The 18355-nt window shown below is 39.8% G+C and overlaps 1 protein-coding gene across 1 annotated transcript; it reads left to right on the top strand.

Annotated features, from left to right (window-relative positions):
- Nucleotides 1-417: 417 nt before the first annotated feature.
- On the top strand, nt 418-17100 carry CIITA (class II major histocompatibility complex transactivator). The gene is made up of 18 exons (XM_054161344.1): nt 418-550; nt 883-1011; nt 1443-1502; nt 3585-3668; nt 4225-4284; nt 5086-5235; nt 6415-6549; nt 7095-7148; nt 9151-9216; nt 9635-11336; nt 11451-11624; nt 12452-12523; nt 13052-13132; nt 14545-14637; nt 14968-15051; nt 15739-15822; nt 16292-16375; nt 17007-17100. Exons 1-18 carry the CDS (start codon nt 424-426, stop codon nt 17077-17079), a joined length of 3312 nt encoding a protein of 1103 aa, XP_054017319.1. The 5' UTR covers nt 418-423; the 3' UTR covers nt 17080-17100.
- The last annotated feature ends 1255 nt before the right edge of the window (nt 17101-18355 follow it).

Below are 18355 nucleotides of genomic sequence, written 5' to 3'. Positions count from 1 at the left end.
AAGAAGAAATTGTCCTGACATTAAAGAATGGGATTCTCCTTTCACCCTCTTCATTGCAGACTTCCCATTTCCCTGATACCTGCTGGATCTGTGATTTGCATCACTTATATTCTGATAAAGACATAGGAGTTGTGACATTCAATACTTGGCACATTTGGTCCAGATGGTCACACTGCAATATCCCTCTCACCTGGCTGGAGGAATAAATAGCTAAGTCTCATTGCAAGCTGTATCTGGATCTGTAAGTCAGGGTTATAACTCAGTGCAAGACTTGGCAAGCTATACTAGCTCTACAGCCTAAGACTTCAATGTCTTCTTAGCAGAAAGCCACAGTGCAGGATTTACAGTTTTGTTTGACAAAAGCTGTGGTTTTGCCATATCTGACTGTTTTGCGGTTTGATTTCAGACACCAAGAGACAAATCATGAATTCACCATCTGTGTCTGAAAGTGGCTATCTTGATTTGCTGCACAGTGATATTGATCCATTGCATCTGTATACTCTCCTTGATCCTAAGTCATCTGGAAATGAAGAAGGTGACTTCTCTGCAGGTTAGTAAAAACACTGTATCCTGAAGAGTAAGCACAGTGGTACAGATCAGTCCAGGCCATGCATGTAGGCCTCAGTATCATAAGTTCTGGTGCTGATTTCTTTAGTAGGAGAGATGAAGTCTCAGAGTTTTGCGAAAGAAAAGCGTTGATTTCTGAGTGCCTATAAATTACTGAGAGTTCTGTTTGAGCCCTACTTAGTCAACATAAAATGAAAAGCTAAAGCCTTGTGCTGAAGTAACAAATCTGCCTTTTCTGCATGTCCTACTGTTTGTGGTTTTTACTCCTTGGTTATGGCATTCATTGAGCCAGTGTCTACTTCTTTTTAATTCTAGACCCTGAAGCTGATGCCTGCAACTGCGATCAGTTCAATAATATGGATTTCCTGTGTACAATGGAAAATGGTGAAAATGGGGATGAATTGTATCTCTGTTCCAACACTGTAGAAGCTTATGCTAGAATAGGTATAAAACCACTTTTTGATTTTTAAATCTTTATTTTCCAATGGCTTGCTACAACTATTTCTTACTAATCCTGTTTTCAGCCTAAAGCAGTGACATACACTCAAATGGCCTCATGCATGGTAGATCTAGCAAGGGCACCTAAACCTGTGCATTGTGGGGAAACAGATGAACAGTAACTTGTGGTTGTTGGGGGGAAATCTCTCTATTAATGGCTTCTTCTGCTTAATGCTTCCTGTCTCCACTTCTCCTTTCTCATGTTCTTTGTTTCCTGAACAACAATCTACAAGAAAAATGTAACTCTTCAATTTCTCTTCATCCGCAGAATTCTGTTACTGAGGGTAAGCTTACAAGGGTTGTACTGCAGAATTTACTGTGTCATTACTGTGTTCCTGTTCTTTTTTTTTTTTTTTTCTTTTCTCTTTCCTCTCTAGCTGAATTAGCAGAATATGTGCTCAAAGATCAGCAGGAGAAGCAGGTGGAAGATGCTTTTGGTAAGATTTATGTGACTAAGATTAATTTTCTCCATGACAGTGTTCTGGCTAACATCTGTGCTGTACTTCATCCCCACAGTTGGAACCCCAGTAGGGTTTCTATACATCTAATATCCTCTTCTTTCCCCCTGGGAGTTATGCCCCAGGATTTTCTTGGCCAACTTTGAGGATTTTCTGTATTTTTGTAGGCCTTTCTCAAAGATGGCAGTTTCATCTCTGACCAAGCTGCTGATCATGTCACCATGGCCATAGTGTATGTACAGCTTCACTGTCTAGTGCAGTATATGCCCACAATTAGCATCTGACTGATTCTGAGCACAACACAGATAATATACATAAGTTCAATGAACCTGACTCACCCAGGGGACTCAGCATACAGTTCATGCTCACATATTTCTGCCCAGAATGCAGAGAGCTGCCTGAGGAAGTATATTATATTTTACCTCTCTCCCTGAATGGTATGATATGCCTGTAGTAAATGATTCATTCAATGTGTGACCAGAGATAATTGCTTGGCTTTTGGTACAAAGTAATTCTTTTAGAGGTGGCACAAATGCAGCTGTTCATATTTCAGTACATGAATACATTAATGTGTGGTTGTTCTGAAATCTGTAGAATCAGAAAGCCTCGCAGAATATCTGTATACACTGTTTTATGTTTAAGTGAAGGAATTTGGAATAACTTACCAAAGATCAGTTCTTCCCTAGGACAATTTTGACTAGATGAAGCTCACATGACTTTTCAAATGTTTTTTACTACTCCCTGCTGTGTTTAGAATTTGGGGGGGGTTGCACCTAAAGGCAAAATTTATGTTGGCTTTAGCGGAAGCAGGGTACAGTATTAGTACTTAAGTATTTGCCAGTAAAAGAATGGTATGGATAGCTCCACAGTTCCTGCAACACAAAACACAACTGTTTGAACCCTTTACTCTGTCTCTTAAAGGAGCTAATCCTTTTTGTACATAAAATAACTTGACTAGTACTAAGATCACACTGTGATACAGATGTGAGGTTTTATCCTTTGCTCATCATTAGAGAATTGAGATATATTTATGTTTTATTAACCACTGAATTTATTGCAGTAGATGAATATTTTGCAGTGCTTAAACTAACACAGGGTGGCAGAATATGCATTCTGAGCACTGAGAGCTTTCTAAATTGTTATCAATCTGGGTATGTGCAACACTACAAGCTTGGGGAGAGAGGCTGGAAAGCTGCCCAGTAGAGAAAGACCTGGGGGTGTTGACCAACATCTGGCTGAGCATGAGCCAGCAGTGTGCTCAAGGAGCCAAGAAGGCCAACAGCATCCCAGCCTGTATCAGGAATAGCGTGGCCAGCAGGAGTAGGGACGTAATCATGCCCCTGTATTCAGCACCGGTCAGGCTGCACCTCAAATACTGTGTTCAGTTTTGGAGCATGTCCAGGGAAGGGCAACAAAGCTTGCAAAAGGTCTGGAGAACAAGTCTTATGAGAAGCAGCTGAGGGAGCTGTGACTGTTTAGTCTGGAGAAGAAAAGGCTGAGGGGGAACCTCATTGTTCTCTACAACTATCTGAAAGGAGGTTGGAATGCAGTAGGTGTTGCTCTCTTCTCCATAATATCAGGTGATCAAATGAGAGGAAATGGCCTGAGATTGTGCCAAGGTGGGTTTAGATTGAGTGTTAGGAAAAATTTCTTTACTGAAATGGTGGAACAGGCTGCCCTGGGGGATGGTGGAGTCACCAGTCCTGGAAGTGTTCAAAAACCATGTAGACATAGTACATTGGGACGTGGCTTAATGGCCATGGTATTGTTAGGTCAGCAGTTGGACTTGGCAGTTGGACTTGGCCAAGGTAGGGGGGTTGGAACTAGGTGATCCTTGTGGTCCCTTCCAACCCTGACTGATACTATGATACTATGACTTGATGATGTTAGAGGTCTTTTCCAACTGAAACAATTCTGACTCTGACTATCGCCTGATTTGGGTTATATATTTTATTTGGAGCATCTTTGCTGCCTGTTGGTGTGTTTCTCTTGCTTTTACCTCTTTCTGTAATCTTTCTAGGGGAGCAAAGGTTGACATTTGGCAATATTTCATGTTTTTAGCAGGAAATCTTATTTTGGATGAAATGACTGCTGAAAACACTGAGAAATTTACTGACATAAAGATGCAAAAATGTCACAAACGAAGTAAGTGAAAAACAGTGAGAGTCTGAAAGGCCATAGATTTCTAAGTTTGCATGGTGGTAGTTTGGTTTTAACACATGCTCAGTGCATCTCTCCTGCAGCTCCTCACTAATACAACCACATATGCTTCCTCTGACTTGGCTCATCCTGTGTGGGAGCACATTTTTACAGCTTGCGGAATCTGTTGTCCTGTAACATGACATTAAACATGTTATATTTCTTCCCTTTTTAAAAAAATCTATGTAACAGTGTTAGCTTTGTTTTCAGTGTAACTATAGCTTAGCAAGCATTAACTGAATGATTCCATCTTTAACAGCAAGAACAGCAAAAATCTTTAATTACTGGCACAAGAATCTGCAGCCTAACTGAACGTTCACAGTCAGAGTAAAATAATATGAGGCTCTTCACATTCATACTTCATACAATGGACCCACACAGTTCTGCAATAGCTGAATTGAAACTGATAACCCATTCTAAGTAAAGTTAAAATAAGGTACCACAGTGGAAAGTTAAAATTACCAAATGACCCATTTTTGTCTCTTATTATCCTTTCTTTCAGCCTTCTTGGCCTCTGCAGAGAGTTGCTCTGGTGCTTCAGAACCCAAATACAAGAAAATTGGTAAGTTATTGGCTGAACAGGAGAATATTATTGAACATATATTGTCTCAGGCTCCAAAGTCTCATCCTCTCTTAAGCACTGAAACTCTACCTTCTAGAGAAAGTTTGCTCTCCTAGATTTGTACAGCATCATCATGCATTTTCATGTTTGCGCTTCCACCAGATTCACTGTAGAATCCCATTCTTACACACCTTTGACTAATTCATGATGCAACAAATTCATGTCATCTCAGGAGCAGTTATTAAATTATGTGTCTTAGGACTGTTCCTTTGGGAAACCCTCTTAACACAGGCTAGTGATCCCTACAAACACTGTATTGTCCACGTAGAGAGTCAGGGTCCTCAGTTTATTTTACTTGGGCCTATCTAATCACAGAACTGTCAGGGTTGGAGCAGACCTCAAAGATCATCCCAGTTAATCTTGTGCAATATTAAGGTAACAAACCATGCTTGGGAAACTTAGTACAGTCAATGTAGGATCTTCTTGTGCCCTGTCAGTCATCTATACATAAGACTGTTTGCAGCTAAACACAGCTGAAGAACACATAAAGAAGACAGGCCAGTAAAGATGAAGAAAAAGGAAAAAAGAGGCTTACTACAGAATGTCATAAATACATTTTAGATTTTGAGACCTGGGTAAATTTCAGAAAGTTATTGTGATTGTTCTTGCTTTTGAAAAATCAAAACACAACTAATCAGAATCAAGGGGTTTATGATATCTCTTGAGATTTCTTCTTTGACCTCCTTAACTTCTTGCAATGAAATAACTTTTTCCTTTCATTTTACTTTCTTTTTTTCCAAGTGGACATCCCTGCAGTGTCTACAGGAAATGGCAGTTTCTTAGCTATGCCTCTCAACAGCCATGCAGCTAGCTCCACCTCACTGACTAGCCAGCACATGTCCTTTCTTGTTCCTGCTACCAATGCGTTGGAAAGAAGTTTTGTATTTCCTGGTATGTATGGTACAGCTACAGGCGTGCACCTGTACACAGATTGATTTATACAAAGGGGAGATTCCCTTATAAATCTGATCAGTGACCATGAACAATGGTGGGAAGACCAAGTGTGGCAGCTCTTTCAGTCAAGGGTGGCACTCACTAAAAGAAGGGAAAATATTCAAGGGAAATTAAGCTTGCATTTCCCCTATTGAAACAGAAGGAGTCTTTCATTTAATTGCTGAAGTGCAGGTTAATAATAAGAGAACAGAGTTATTTACTATATGATAACCAAAATAATTACTTATTTGCATTAAGAGTAGGAAGTTACAACATTTTCATTAATAAACTTTGGTTTAGTTCCAACTTCTTTTACTTCCAGAGGTTTGTAAAGAACTGTAGGATAATTCTATTTGGAATAGTAGAGCAAAAGCCAGGTTGGAATTCTGTTCACAAAAGCTGAGTACTAATCCAAGTAATGAGCTGTGTAGTTTCCTTGATTTGATCATGATGGGTCTCAGAAGGTTCTTATGGCACACTAGCAAGACACAGTACAACACCTTTCACTGTTAAATCTATGCTGGAAAAGAATCAAGAAGCAATAGGTAAGTTAGAAGTTCTGAAGCATCTGATGTTAGGTGAAACAGCACAAATTAGCAGAAGAAAATCTGTCACACCTACAGAAACTCAGATTTATGGCTGATTAAATTGCAAGCTATGCATCATCAAAAATATTTCCCAGCATGGATTCAGAGGGAGGATGCTTGCTAGGTGCTTGTACATCTGTGTGATGTATAGTTTAAGGGGAAATGTGTAGTGCAAAGGATGGCAAAATTAATTCAGACACATAATATCCACACATTTTGTCTTCTGGATCTCTGTTCCATAATTCACAGATTTTGCCTTAAGCCTTGTATTAGTATAATTTCTCTTTAGGCTATAGGAAGCCAGTAGTCAATAAAATGTGGGTAATTCCTTGTGTTTCACATTCATTGTACCTTTTAAGAGCTTTTGATTAATGGATTCTGTGGACCTCATGTGATCCTACCAATTCTGGTTCATAAACTCTCCACTGGGGATATATGCCCAGAAGCTGCCAGAAAGGATAAGCAGCTTTTAGAAATCTTCTTTCTTAAAAACATTTAGAAACAGGAGGCTTTTAAAAATAGAAGAGTAATTATTCTGCTCTCATTTCAGGATCTTCAGCACCTTTGATTCCAGAGTGTCTACTTGTCGGCATGAACCAAGAGAATCCAGGCTTTGCAGATCCTCCTCAGCAGATACTGAACTTTGTTCTTGGAAATGGCATATCTGATGTTATAATATATCCAGGTAAAAGCAATAATCTTTTATACACATAAATAGACAGAAAGTATTGGAAAATAAAAGCTGTCCACAAAGTAGTAAGTTCCCTCATTTCAGTCACTGATGGCTATGATATGCTGAAAAATGTCAGAGAATCATAGAATCAATGCGGTTGGAAAAGACCTCAAAGATCAAGTCCAACCTGTCACCCAACACCTCATGACTACTAAACCATGGCACCAAGTACCACATCCAATCCCCTCTTGAACACCTCCAGGGATGGTGACTCCACCACCTCCCTGGGCAGCACATTCCAATGGCAAGCAACTCTTTCTGTAAAGAACTTTCTCCTCATCTCGAGCCTAAACTTCCCTTGGTGCAGCTTGAGACTGTGTCCTCTTGTTCTGGTGCTGATTGCCTGGGAGAAGAGACCAACCCCCACCTGTCTACAACCTCCCTTCAGGTAGTTGTAGAGAGCAATAAGGTCTCTCCTGAGCCTCCTCTTCTCCAGGCTAAACAATCCCAGCTCCCTTAGCCTCTCCTCATAGGGCTTGTCATTTCTTTCTCGCTAGTGCTGACTTCCACGGAAACACTGATATCCCCAGGTTTCCCAGTGAGTTTATGTGGTAAGTAAAAAATTTATTTTATAGATATACAGTACGTTGGATTGGGAGAGGGAGCATACTTCTCCCCTCCAGACATTACTCATATTGACTTCACTGAGGAAAACAAAAAAATAATGGTATTTCCGTCTTTACATTGATCACTGGCTGCTTTGTCTAGCCCAAAATATAGAGCAGATAAGATGCTGTAGAGCTGCAGGCTCAGCTGTATATTTCCAGCCAAATGCAAATGCCTTTGCCGTTTTATTCTGGAAGAAGCCTTCTTGTCCAAATAAAACAATACAAAAGCCCAGCCTGCTTGAGCACCATGAGAAGTGGAAGTTGTGCTGGTACTGGCATGGCCTGAGCATCTTAAATGTCCAGTGCTGGAAGCCAGACTGCAGTTAGCTCACATGAAAGGCACCCAAACCAAAATGATGACAACTTATTTAAATAGACAGTACAGAAACCTATTATACAGAATGGCTGGTAAAGGAATCAGAGCTTTGGTCCCACCTGTGATAGCAAACTTTCCTGAGACACTTTTCTTTCAGCACTCAGAGAGGTTTTGGAACAGGGATTTTGATTGCAGTGGGTGTTTCAATAATTTCAGCGGCCTTGCAGTTTAGTACCAGTGGTTTGTTGCCCTCTGCTGGCTAACACCACCCGAAACAGCAACATTTTAGAGTGGGGATTAATAATAGGCAAATACCCCTGTGCTTGGAGAAGCATTTTGTAACTGCTATCAACAATTCCAACTGATTTACAGCAGTACAACATGTCTGAGTATGCCACAAGCCTCAGAATTCCAAATGCAGCAGAAAAATAGCACATATATGACCAAGCCACTCTCTTTTCCCTTTAAAAACATTATTATCACCTGATTGATTTGATCAGTGCTGCTTCCCATCTTAATACCTCATTGCAGCTTTTCTTGGGTTTCCATCTGGTTGTTTCTAGGTAATAAAATAGTTAGCAAATCAAAACCAGACCTTTGCCTGAAAACAGGCATGTGTCCTGTTTATTTAACATCGTCAGTTGATTTTTCTTCTGCAAGGAGAACTGAATATTAAAGGTGTTCTGGAAAAACAACTTGTTTATTAGAAGTTTTGTGGGGGATTCCCTGCTAGAAGCAGCTCGGGACTAACTACTCCATTTGTTGCTGGCATGCAGAGTAGGAATTGATTTCCAGATCTCTGAAACCTGAAGATTTGTATTTTTTTAAACCCCATTCTACATCAAGATAAACCAAATCTTATGGTAATACTTATATTTGTACAAATCTTGGGAGATTAACCTGGTTTATTTTTTTCCACTTCTACAATGAGACTGGATGAGGTTGGGGTTGTTACAGACTGTCAATTTAAACTCTGTCCTGTGCCTGTAAAGCTTTTCCCAATCAAACTTTTGTCAAAACTAGTTGTCATCAGCAGTCTACAGAAATGTGCTTTCTCTGAAAAAGTCCCAATTTCTTTGTATACGGCAGACACTGCTCATCTGACCAAGGGCAGAAGTCTGCAGTAGTTTGAAAACAGACAAAATGAAAGAAAATTGGACAGTGGCAGTAGTTTTTCAGGAAGAGCGAAGGGTAAATTCTGATACCATTAAGTGCTTCTCTGTGACTTTCATCCTTAATGCTTCAGTACAAGGTGTAGCATAACAAAAGGAAGCTATTAATTTTGATGTTGTAAAGTGCAATATGTGAATGTGAATTTATGCAAACCAGTGACATTTGAGAATAACAGTGGAAGCCACCTTGTTATGATAGGTCATCTGCTTCATATAGCAGTCATCTTGCCTGGTGTCATACTGCCTGCAACAGTGCATGTCAGCTGAATTCTACTTGTGTGAGGACATTTTTCCTTGTCTTTGTAAAATCCAAAATAATGACTTTCTCTCTGGATGATACATAAAATATGTTGCACTGAACTCAAAAATGTCCATTAGCTGAGCCTGTTAAAATTAGTGTAACTGAATCAGTGACTGTCTAGATGTCTTCCTCAGGTATATTGTTTTATTTCTCCAGGTTTAGAAATGTTCAAAGAAGTCCAAGTTCCTGTAACTTCTCCTGAAGTACCTTTCAAAAGACCAAGTGAGTTTAGATATCTTAAACTTAAAACTTCCAGTATCTTTTGGCTATTTTTTCTGTTTATTTCCATATAGAAAAGCTACTTGTAGGAATTGTCATTCAAAATTTGTGAGCTGCTCCAAGTGTCTGAGCACCATTCCTGGTTTTAAGATTTCACTTGCAGGTGTAGTACCTACTTAGGGCACTGTACTTAGCTGGTTTAATCACGGGCATAGATCCTTCCACAGTCTTCAATTCATAGGTCTGAAAGTGGCTGTTGTGCCTGCACTCTACTTAGGGTAGCATGGGATAAATCCAGACCTACATGCATTATGGGAACTGATGTGTTTTGACCATAGTACAATTACGTACTTAAATCATCATGAGGCAGTGTTGTAATTTGTGGAGTAGTTTCTTCAGTGTGTGCTTTTCATTTCCCTAGAGCCAGTGGAAGCTTTCTCTGCATCACTTATGGATTACTTCCGAGATGTGTGCAAATCTGTGGCCATGGAGCGTGAAGTAACTCTTGATCACCTGTTTATTGATGGAACACTTGTTCAAAGCCAAGCTGAAACCAAGATTGGGAAGAATAGTGTAAGAGCAATGGAAAAGGAGATGGTAACTTGCAGTTTGCAAGGGAAGGAAAGGGCAGTCCTTAAAAGAAGCCAACTATTTCAAATCCCAGGAGGTAAAGACTTAGACACTAAAGTAATTGTGGTGCTGGGAAAAGCAGGGATGGGCAAAAGCATTCTTGTTCAGAAGATCTGCCAGGACTGGTCCAATGGAGAGTTTTCTCAATTTAAATTTGTGTTTTGGTTTGACTGCAAGCAAATAAGCTTGCCTGAGAAGCGATACAGCCTGAAGGATCTGCTGCTTGAGTTTTTTGTAAAACCTCAAGAGGGAAGCAAAGAGATCTTTGAGTATATATTGGAAAATCCTGCTGAAGTCCTTCTGATTTTTGATGGCTTTGAAGAGTTGCATGATCATGAGACTTTTTCTCGTTGCTCAGCCAGCCAGCCTGAAGAAGACTTCTGCAGTATAAAGGAGCTGCTTTCAGGACTCATACAAAAAAAGATACTCCGTGGTTGTACTTTATTACTTACATCAAGACCAAAAGACAAAGTATACCAGTATGTGTCCAAAGTGGATAAGACTATTGAAATTGTGGGATTTTCCCCTCAGCAGAGAGAATTGTTCATAACCAAGTATTTCCAAGGCTCGCCCTACAGCAGTAATGCACTGAAATTAATCAAAGATTCTGAGTATTTGTTCAGTCATTGTCACTGTCCTGTTATGTGTAGATTTGTTTGTTTTCTCTGTGAGACAGTACTTGAAATGGGAGAAAAAAGCCTTCCTTCAACACTTACTACAATCTTCCTGAAGTTTGTTCAGCAAAAGATCATACCTAGGCAAACAGATGTTACAGCTGCACAGAATCAAGAGAGTCTCACTGCACTAGCCCATATAGCCTGGTACCTGGGAGAAAAGCACCAAAGTGTCATCAAAAGTGATCTTCCTTCTAAGAAAGTTAAAGAGTTTGCTCTGAAATATGGATTTTTCCTGCCATTTACTTTCCCAAAACATTCCAGTAGTGAAGAAGAGGAATTTGGGAGCACATTCTCTGATTTTGTCATTCAAAATTTCTTGGTTGCGCTTCACCTTATGTTAGCAGAAGACATCAAAGATAGAAGTCTAACAAAATACCTTTCCTTTCCATCCAAGAAAAAACCTCTAAACTGGTTAGATCTAGTGCCTCGATTTTTGGCTGGGTTGTTGTTCCTCCAGGATGACCCCTACTTCTGCTCCTTTTCAAAGAATGATGAAAAACATCCAACCAAGAAGCAGAAAACACTCTTGAAATATATTAGAAGGCTGCAGATAAACAGGCTCTGTCCAGAGAGGTTACTTGAGCTTTTACACTGTGTTTATGAAACACAGAGCAATCATCTTTTGCAACGTGTGGCCTTAAGGATCAAGCCAGAGCTCTCTTTTCTGGGTGTAGTTCTTACCCCACCTGATGTCCATGTACTGCACTCTATTTTAAAAAGCTCAAGAAAAGAGTTTTCCTTGGATTTGCGAAACAGCAGCATTGACATGCAAGGGCTAAAAGACTTGGTTGGCCTGAAGAATGTGACATCATTCAGGTTGGTCATTCTTTGTAGATAGTAGTGTCGCTCATAGGACTGTATGTAGCTGACACTTAATATGCAACAACAGCAGTCATATCTCTTGATTTTGTGCATTTTGTCACTTCACAGGGCCTCCCTCAGCGATACAGTCAGGCTCTGGAACTCTTTAAAGCAGACAAAAGACTATGAAATGCTGAGAGCATCAACAGAGAAATTTGTTCTTGATCCCTTCAAGGCAAAGACAATGAAGGACATCAGTGACCTTTCAGAACTTGTGGAGCTGCAGGAGACAGTGATCAACTGGTAGACTCATTTATGATCAAAAGCCCTCTTAATAGAATGGAGTCCTCTGCCTGTCCAAAGGAGAATTAACTAAGGCAGTAAAGCTCTTGTATTGTCTCAGGATGTTCTCTTAACTTTGACATGTGGTGGTTGTCACAGAAGGGAGGAGCAATGACAGCACCATGCAGAATATTTATCAAAACTGCCAATAAAAAAGGCCACCAGATTTTTTTTTTCTCATCAGATTTCTTTTCAGTCTCTGACTATGCTAGCTTGCAGTTGCTTTCACTTACAGAACCTAGGATAATTGATTGTTTTCCCTCCCTGTAGCACCTGGGCCATAAAGAAGGTCTCGTTTTACATCTGTCACAAATGACCTGAGTCAGTCCTTTAGCTCAGGAGGCAAAAGCTTGTGTTATGTGATCTATAAACCCAGGTTTTCATGCTTGTGCATGATATGGCTAGGGGACTGCTTGCAATTAAAGGCATGCATATATATTTTGATTGTTTGTTTTAAATAAAAATGGTAATTTCCATTTCAACATGGGCAGAGAATTTTGATTAAAATATAAATAAGTTTCATGTTTGACAGGAAAAAAAATTATTTGGAATAATGTCTTTCAAGTTTTAGTGGAAATAGAGCAAAGAACTGCACTATGAAAGGCAATTACCAGATTGAAATTAATGAAGAAAGGTCAGAGCAGAAGTTATTCTGGTTTTTCCTGGTTCCTTTGTTAATGCAGCAGTGGTTTGTTTCCTGCAAACATTTATTGAGAAAATTATTTTTAAAGAACTGTTTTCATTGCTAAAATATTCATCATACTCTGGTTTTACTGTGCTTTATTTAGTGTGCAAGATGCATCTGGTTGCAGCAGCTATGAAATTCCTGCTATCAAAAACCTCAGGAAACTAGAGTTTGCGTAAGTGATGGAGCTCTCTGCTGATTGATGTATGATTGCATTTAAGACTGAGAAAAGATGGATATTGGCTACAGTCATTGAACTGATGGATAGCTTGGTTTTGGTAAAGCTTTTAAGTAAACCCTATTTATTGCTCTTTTGCTTTTCTCAACTAAATTTATTAAGTTATGGCCAAAACTCCAAAAGCAGTTCTGGTCCTGCAGTGACAAAGGTCAACATGGTTCAATTTTGTTTGATTTTACTCCAATTTAACTCCTTATTACCAGATGTAGATTCTACGCCACAGGCTAAAAAATATTTTGATTGTGATCCAGCTCTCTAGGGAATATTTTTTTTCCCCACAAACTCTAAGGAGCTTCCAAGGCTGCTTCAAATATCCTGCCATAGCATGTGAATTAGTTTGGGCAGCACCATGGAGAACTCTCATCAGGTTCTTCATTTTTCTCCTGTTCTTCATACCCAGTCCAATTTTGCTGTTTCTGAGCATATGAAAAAAAATGATACATGTATGTATTTGTTTTTTTCCAGGCTGGGTCCAGTATGTGGCCTTCAAGGATTCCTAAAACTTGTGGAAATTCTTGCAGCATTTCCATCACTTCAGCATTTAGAGTGAGTAATGCTGAAGATTAACTTTGTTAATGATGTTCCTCAGCAGACCTTGATGATGTGGGAAGCTTATTTACCCAAGAAACATTTTATTTGGCAGCAAACTGCTTGCTTTGCTGAACAAACTAAGCAATAAAAACAGTCAGAGAATGTAACAGCAGACTAAATGCTATCATGCTTCATCCTCCCTGAAGACACTTGGTAGTGGTTTTATCTGATACCCCTTCAGTCCCTTCTCACATGTTTCTCAGCAGTTAAAAGCTTGTGGGAAATGTTTAGAGCCCAACTAGTTGCTTGCCCTCCCTGCTAGAGCACTGACCAACACTGCCTATGGATTACTTCATTCAAGCTCCATAGCATGCCTGAGCCTCAGGCTCCTTTGTGGTAAGATTCCTGAGTAAGTCACAGTTGTGTCTGCCCCAGGAGAGAATGGGCTCTCTCCTGAACCAGAAGCAGTGTTAAGTTTAGGAGTTAACACCAGTATTTGTACCAGTGCTGTGCACCTTCTGGTGCCAATGAACATCTTGAACTTCTGGTAGAACTTACAAGAGATTGAGCTTTGTGGATTTGATTAATATCAAAGACATAAAAAAATCCATGCTTAGCCAGTATCTGGTTTTGTTCTGCCCACCTATTTTCACAGTCCTCCCTTCCTTTATGAGAAGCAGTATTAGAAACAGAGTTTTAAGAACTCCGCTTCCTACTAATTCTCTTGTATCCATGACAAACTAGCCGTCTCTGAATTTTAAGCTTCTTTACACTAGAAACTATTGTAGCAACAATAGCCAATATTGTGCCATCACCTCTGTGGGAAGATTACTGGGTGTGAGAGGGACTTTGGCTTCACTGGCTCATCCCATTGGCCATTTGTATGTATAGTATCTGGCCTTTATGATTATATCTGAGGAAAACAATTGAGCTCTAAAATTTGAATGAGACCAATGCATCTCAGCATTATCTGTCAGATTAGAAAGAGATCCAGTACCTAAAATTATGACTATCTAAACCCCTTTCCATCTAGATACCTGAATGAGGAAAAAAATCTTTTTCTAATACTCCCTATCTGGAGAAGGAGCCATTTAGGCAGGGATTTACAGCATCTGTTGGGATTTTGTCGGTTCTGCACAGGAAATCTCATTTCAGCCTAGCTGGAACACAGCTATTTCATAACCATTTAAATAGTCTTGCATATCAAAGAAAATGGGTCAAGCCATTTGACTAGTAGGAAAAAAATAATTCTTAGGCTGTAAGTTCAGGAAGCAGAAATCTGCTTATTAGAGAAGCTGTAATGTGTGATGCTTCTTGCTGATTTAGGTTATAGCAGAGAATGAACTTCTCAAGACAGATATAGTCCCTAAGGTGAATAAACTGCAAACATTTAAAGGAAAGCTAATTCTGTCCTTGTTGTCACCCAGCCTTGATGCTCTGAGTGAAAATGGCATAGGAGATGAGGGAGCAAAGAGTCTATCAGAAGTCTTTCCAACCCTGACATCACTGGAAACATTAAAGTAAGTGCAAGGTTAACAGTTCTTGGAAATTTTGAGAAAAAATAGATTTAACCTAGAGCCTTCAGGGACTGTGTGTTAACAATCATGGGCACAACCAACCCATGGGCAAGGAGGATTAGTGAGTCTATGGACATACTGTACATTCATGAGAAATGGGTTAATTTATGGAAATGCCTTGTTTCCCATGAGAGCCATAATTTGTCTTTCTCCCTGCATTTGGTCAAAACAGACTGTCTAAATTACATAAAAATAGACATTGAAAATGAATTTTTCTCACACTGTAATAAATTGGAATAAATTTGCTCAACTTACAAAGCAATCTCACTGTAGCTTATCGCAGAATAAGATAACAGACGTGGGAGCGGAGAAACTAGCTACAGCTCTTCCTTCCTTGTCTTCATTAAAGACACTAAGGTAAGTAGTTGTATCTTCTTCAATTTCTTTATACAGCACACTTTGCTGCCCTGTCAGAAATTACATGGACTATGTACACTGTGTAGCAGCCAAGTTTTGTACTTCATTCTTGCATAAAGACTTCAGAGAAAAGAGAAGAGAAATGTATGACCCAGGATATCTCAGGAATAGAACGAGCACTGGAATGATTTTCAAATCCAATCCATAACACTCATTTCTGAATAATACCCTGCACAAATGTGCATTCAGGGGCATGATTACTGCAAGCTTAATGTGAAGCTTGCTAAGCACAGTGCTAAGCCCTAAGCCAGCAACAAGGTGGTGTGTGTTTGCTGGTGTGGAACCAGTGGTCCATCCTACTTCATTAAAACATCTGAATGAAGTGTCTCAGGAGGAAGTATAAGAAACCATGCTATGCAATTCAGGAATGATTTGCTCACCTGGAAAAGTTCTCATTAGTCATTAAGAATCTAGACCTATTTTTGCTGTAGCTATGCTAGCTGAAGAAGAGATGTGACTGTCTCACTTGATACAGAAAATACAAAACTGAGTTTTAATCATTAACAGCATAAGGATAAATTGGAAGTTAAGATATGCTAACCATATATGAAATTCCTTAATCTAATATATAATCTGTTTACATTATTCATTATTTCATTGTGACTGTACTTGTTTGGGTCTCTGCAGCTTATACAATAATAGCATTTGTGATTTTGGAGCAGAAAATCTTGCGAAAGTTCTCCCTGAGATGGCATCTCTAAGAGTGCTAGAGTGAGTATGAAATCTTCTGAGATGGCCCAGGAAAATGTACTTGCTTGAATACTGAACCTTGAAATCTTCTCTGCTGAGGGTGGAGGAGACAGGAATTGAGAGAGGAAGACAATTTCAGGGAAATTTCACAGGGAAAATGTGCTTATGCAGAGTCCAGATAGTCAGTGGTCAGAAAGGATTACAGTTCACCATAAAAAATGAAAAATGGGGAGTTGGAGAAGGACCTCAGGTACAGAGAATAAGGACTCCCTCAGATGAACTAACTTAAATTCCTGTTTGACCTTTTGAATGTTTTCCTACAGATTTTTTTAACCAAGGACCTATTTGTTTTGTTGTTGTTATTTTTCTTTTTCTCTTTTCCCCCAACTGCAAATAAGCTTGAATAGTATTTTTGTGTTTTGAATTAAATACCTGATTACACCACTGCATGATGGGATCTGGCTTAACAAAATTGTTTTTTCCCCCTCAGTGTTCAGTATAACAAAATAACTGGAGTTGGAGCTCAGCAGCTGACTGACAGCCTACGAAAATGTCCCCATATAAAGAACTTGGTGTAAGTCTCTTGATGATGCTGTCTGCTGTATCCTTATTCTGTAAACTGGGTTAGACTTCACGCTAAAGCTGTCCTGTATTTGTCAGCTTTATAAGAGGCACAAAAGAAGACATCACCAAAATTCAAAAGCAGTCACAGCAATGTTAAAAATGTTGTCTCTAGTTTCAGTGGTGTTGATCCCCAATTGTCCCAGACAAGCAAGCTTGTTCTGCAGTAAGCAGAGTTTTCATTGAGCCTCCCTTCTAACCTCCCAGAGTACCTGACCTGCTCTGTGCTGCAGGACTTGTATTTGACAGACAAACAATGAGCAGCCAACACTAGAGGTTAAATAGACTGAAGCTGCCAGGACACATTGAGGGGAAGGGAGTTTGATAGAAAGCTAAAGAACAGTTAGGAAGACAGGACTACAATGTGTACTATAAGCAGTCAGCCAGGTTATGGAGGAGTGAACTGCTTTCCTGTAAATTAAATGCATTTTCATTTGTTCCAGAGCTTAAATACTTTTCTAAAATGATATTCAAAAGGGAAAGGAACTTAAACAAAACCAACAAACATACCAAACACACCAAAAAAACATTGAAGCAAATTATGATTCTGAAAATCTCTTTCCTTTCTGAATTTGCCCTTGTAGGATGTGGAATCCCACCATTCCCTACGGCATGCTTGAACACCTTCAGCAGATGGATTCTAGGATCAGTGTGTAGACTCAGATGGTCCCATAAAGGTAACATAAGCTCCCTGAGACAAGATTTGTCTTTGTGACAGCTGTTGATTCTGGTCTTGCAGACAGCAGGCCATGAGCATCATCAATACAAAGAGATGCTGCCTTAGAGCAGCACAGATCATTGTCACAACAGGACCCCTTTTCTCTGCTGCCTTGCTTCCCCCACCTGCCTGGCACCAGCACTTCCAGACTGCAAGAGCAGCATCAAGAACAAACTTCTAGGACTCCTGCTTTAGCCCAGTTCAGTGACTGGCAACTGACCTGCTTCCCTTGTCTTTTCTGTTGCAGAAAACTAAATAGCTCTGTATAATTCTCCTGTTTAATAGATGAGTTCTTACTCCTTAGAGGTTGGTTTGTGTTGATTTTTAGTAAGTCCTTTCACTTCCTTTGCTTAATACCAATCCTCAACAGCTGCGTGCCTCACTCTGGCACTATGCCTGCACTGTATTTGGAGCAAACCATTGGTTCTACATTCCCTGCTCTCAGTCTGGTTTTTATGGCTTAGCCACTGGCAGCCACTTTTATTTCACTGATTCTGCCTGCACAATTTTAAGGATCCATGAAATAATTGCATCATTTGCAATTTGCTAACAGTTTGCTGATGAACCTCACCAGACTCTGACTGCCTTGACACTCCTGGATGGAAGGAGCTGCAGCAGGCACAGAAAGTTAGGGGTTTGTGTAAGATTTTGGCTCTCAGTTTTCTGCCATGTGCTTTCTCTTGCTCTTTAAAAAAAATTTAAAATAAAAAAAAAGGAAATCATCCTTGTGAAGAATAAGAAGGTACAGATACTAGATGCCCTCCAGAGTTCTTCAGACAGCAAAAAATACATTGCAGAGTGGTTGCTAGCTGCTTGAGCTGTGGTTTGAGTGGTCCTGGCAAAAGCTGCAGTTGCCAATGGCTTCCTAAGCCATTTGGTGAGCCCAGCTCTTGCATGGCTCTTGCTCTGAGTACAGTAACCACTGAGTGCAGACTGGGCTATACATATGCACTAATCAGGCTACAGATTGTGGAAGACTCAGGTGCCATACCAGCTTCACAGACTAGATTATACAGCAGCAGTGAAAAATTGTAGTGATCCTCAGTAGCACACAGTACAATTTACTCTTTGTCTAGTTCAATGACCATACCTGCTTGGGAAAGACGACAGGGATATGAACACTGCCAGGAAACCTTACAAAAGCAAAGCTTTGTCTTAACATCCTGTGTCTAATCCAAGGTGAGAATGTGACAAGAGTAGCTGAATGTGTAGATC

The sequence above is a fragment of the Dryobates pubescens genome, chromosome 4 (genome assembly GCF_014839835.1).
Source record: "Dryobates pubescens isolate bDryPub1 chromosome 4, bDryPub1.pri, whole genome shotgun sequence".
Lineage (NCBI taxonomy): Eukaryota > Metazoa > Chordata > Aves > Piciformes > Picidae > Dryobates > Dryobates pubescens.
This window is presented reverse-complemented; position numbering and strand designations above follow the sequence as displayed.

Bases quoted from the DNA above. Each gene is read 5' to 3' on its own strand.
- CIITA (XM_054161344.1), top strand. From the start codon at position 424: ATGAATTCACCATCTGTGTCTGAAAGTGGCTATCTTGATTTGCTGCAC. The intron at 4,285-5,085 runs GTAAGTTATTGG...TTTTTTTCCAAG, and splicing joins ACCCAAATACAAGAAAATTG to TGGACATCCCTGCAGTGTCT. The intron at 15,052-15,738 runs GTAAGTAGTTGT...GGGTCTCTGCAG, and splicing joins TCTTCATTAAAGACACTAAG to CTTATACAATAATAGCATTT.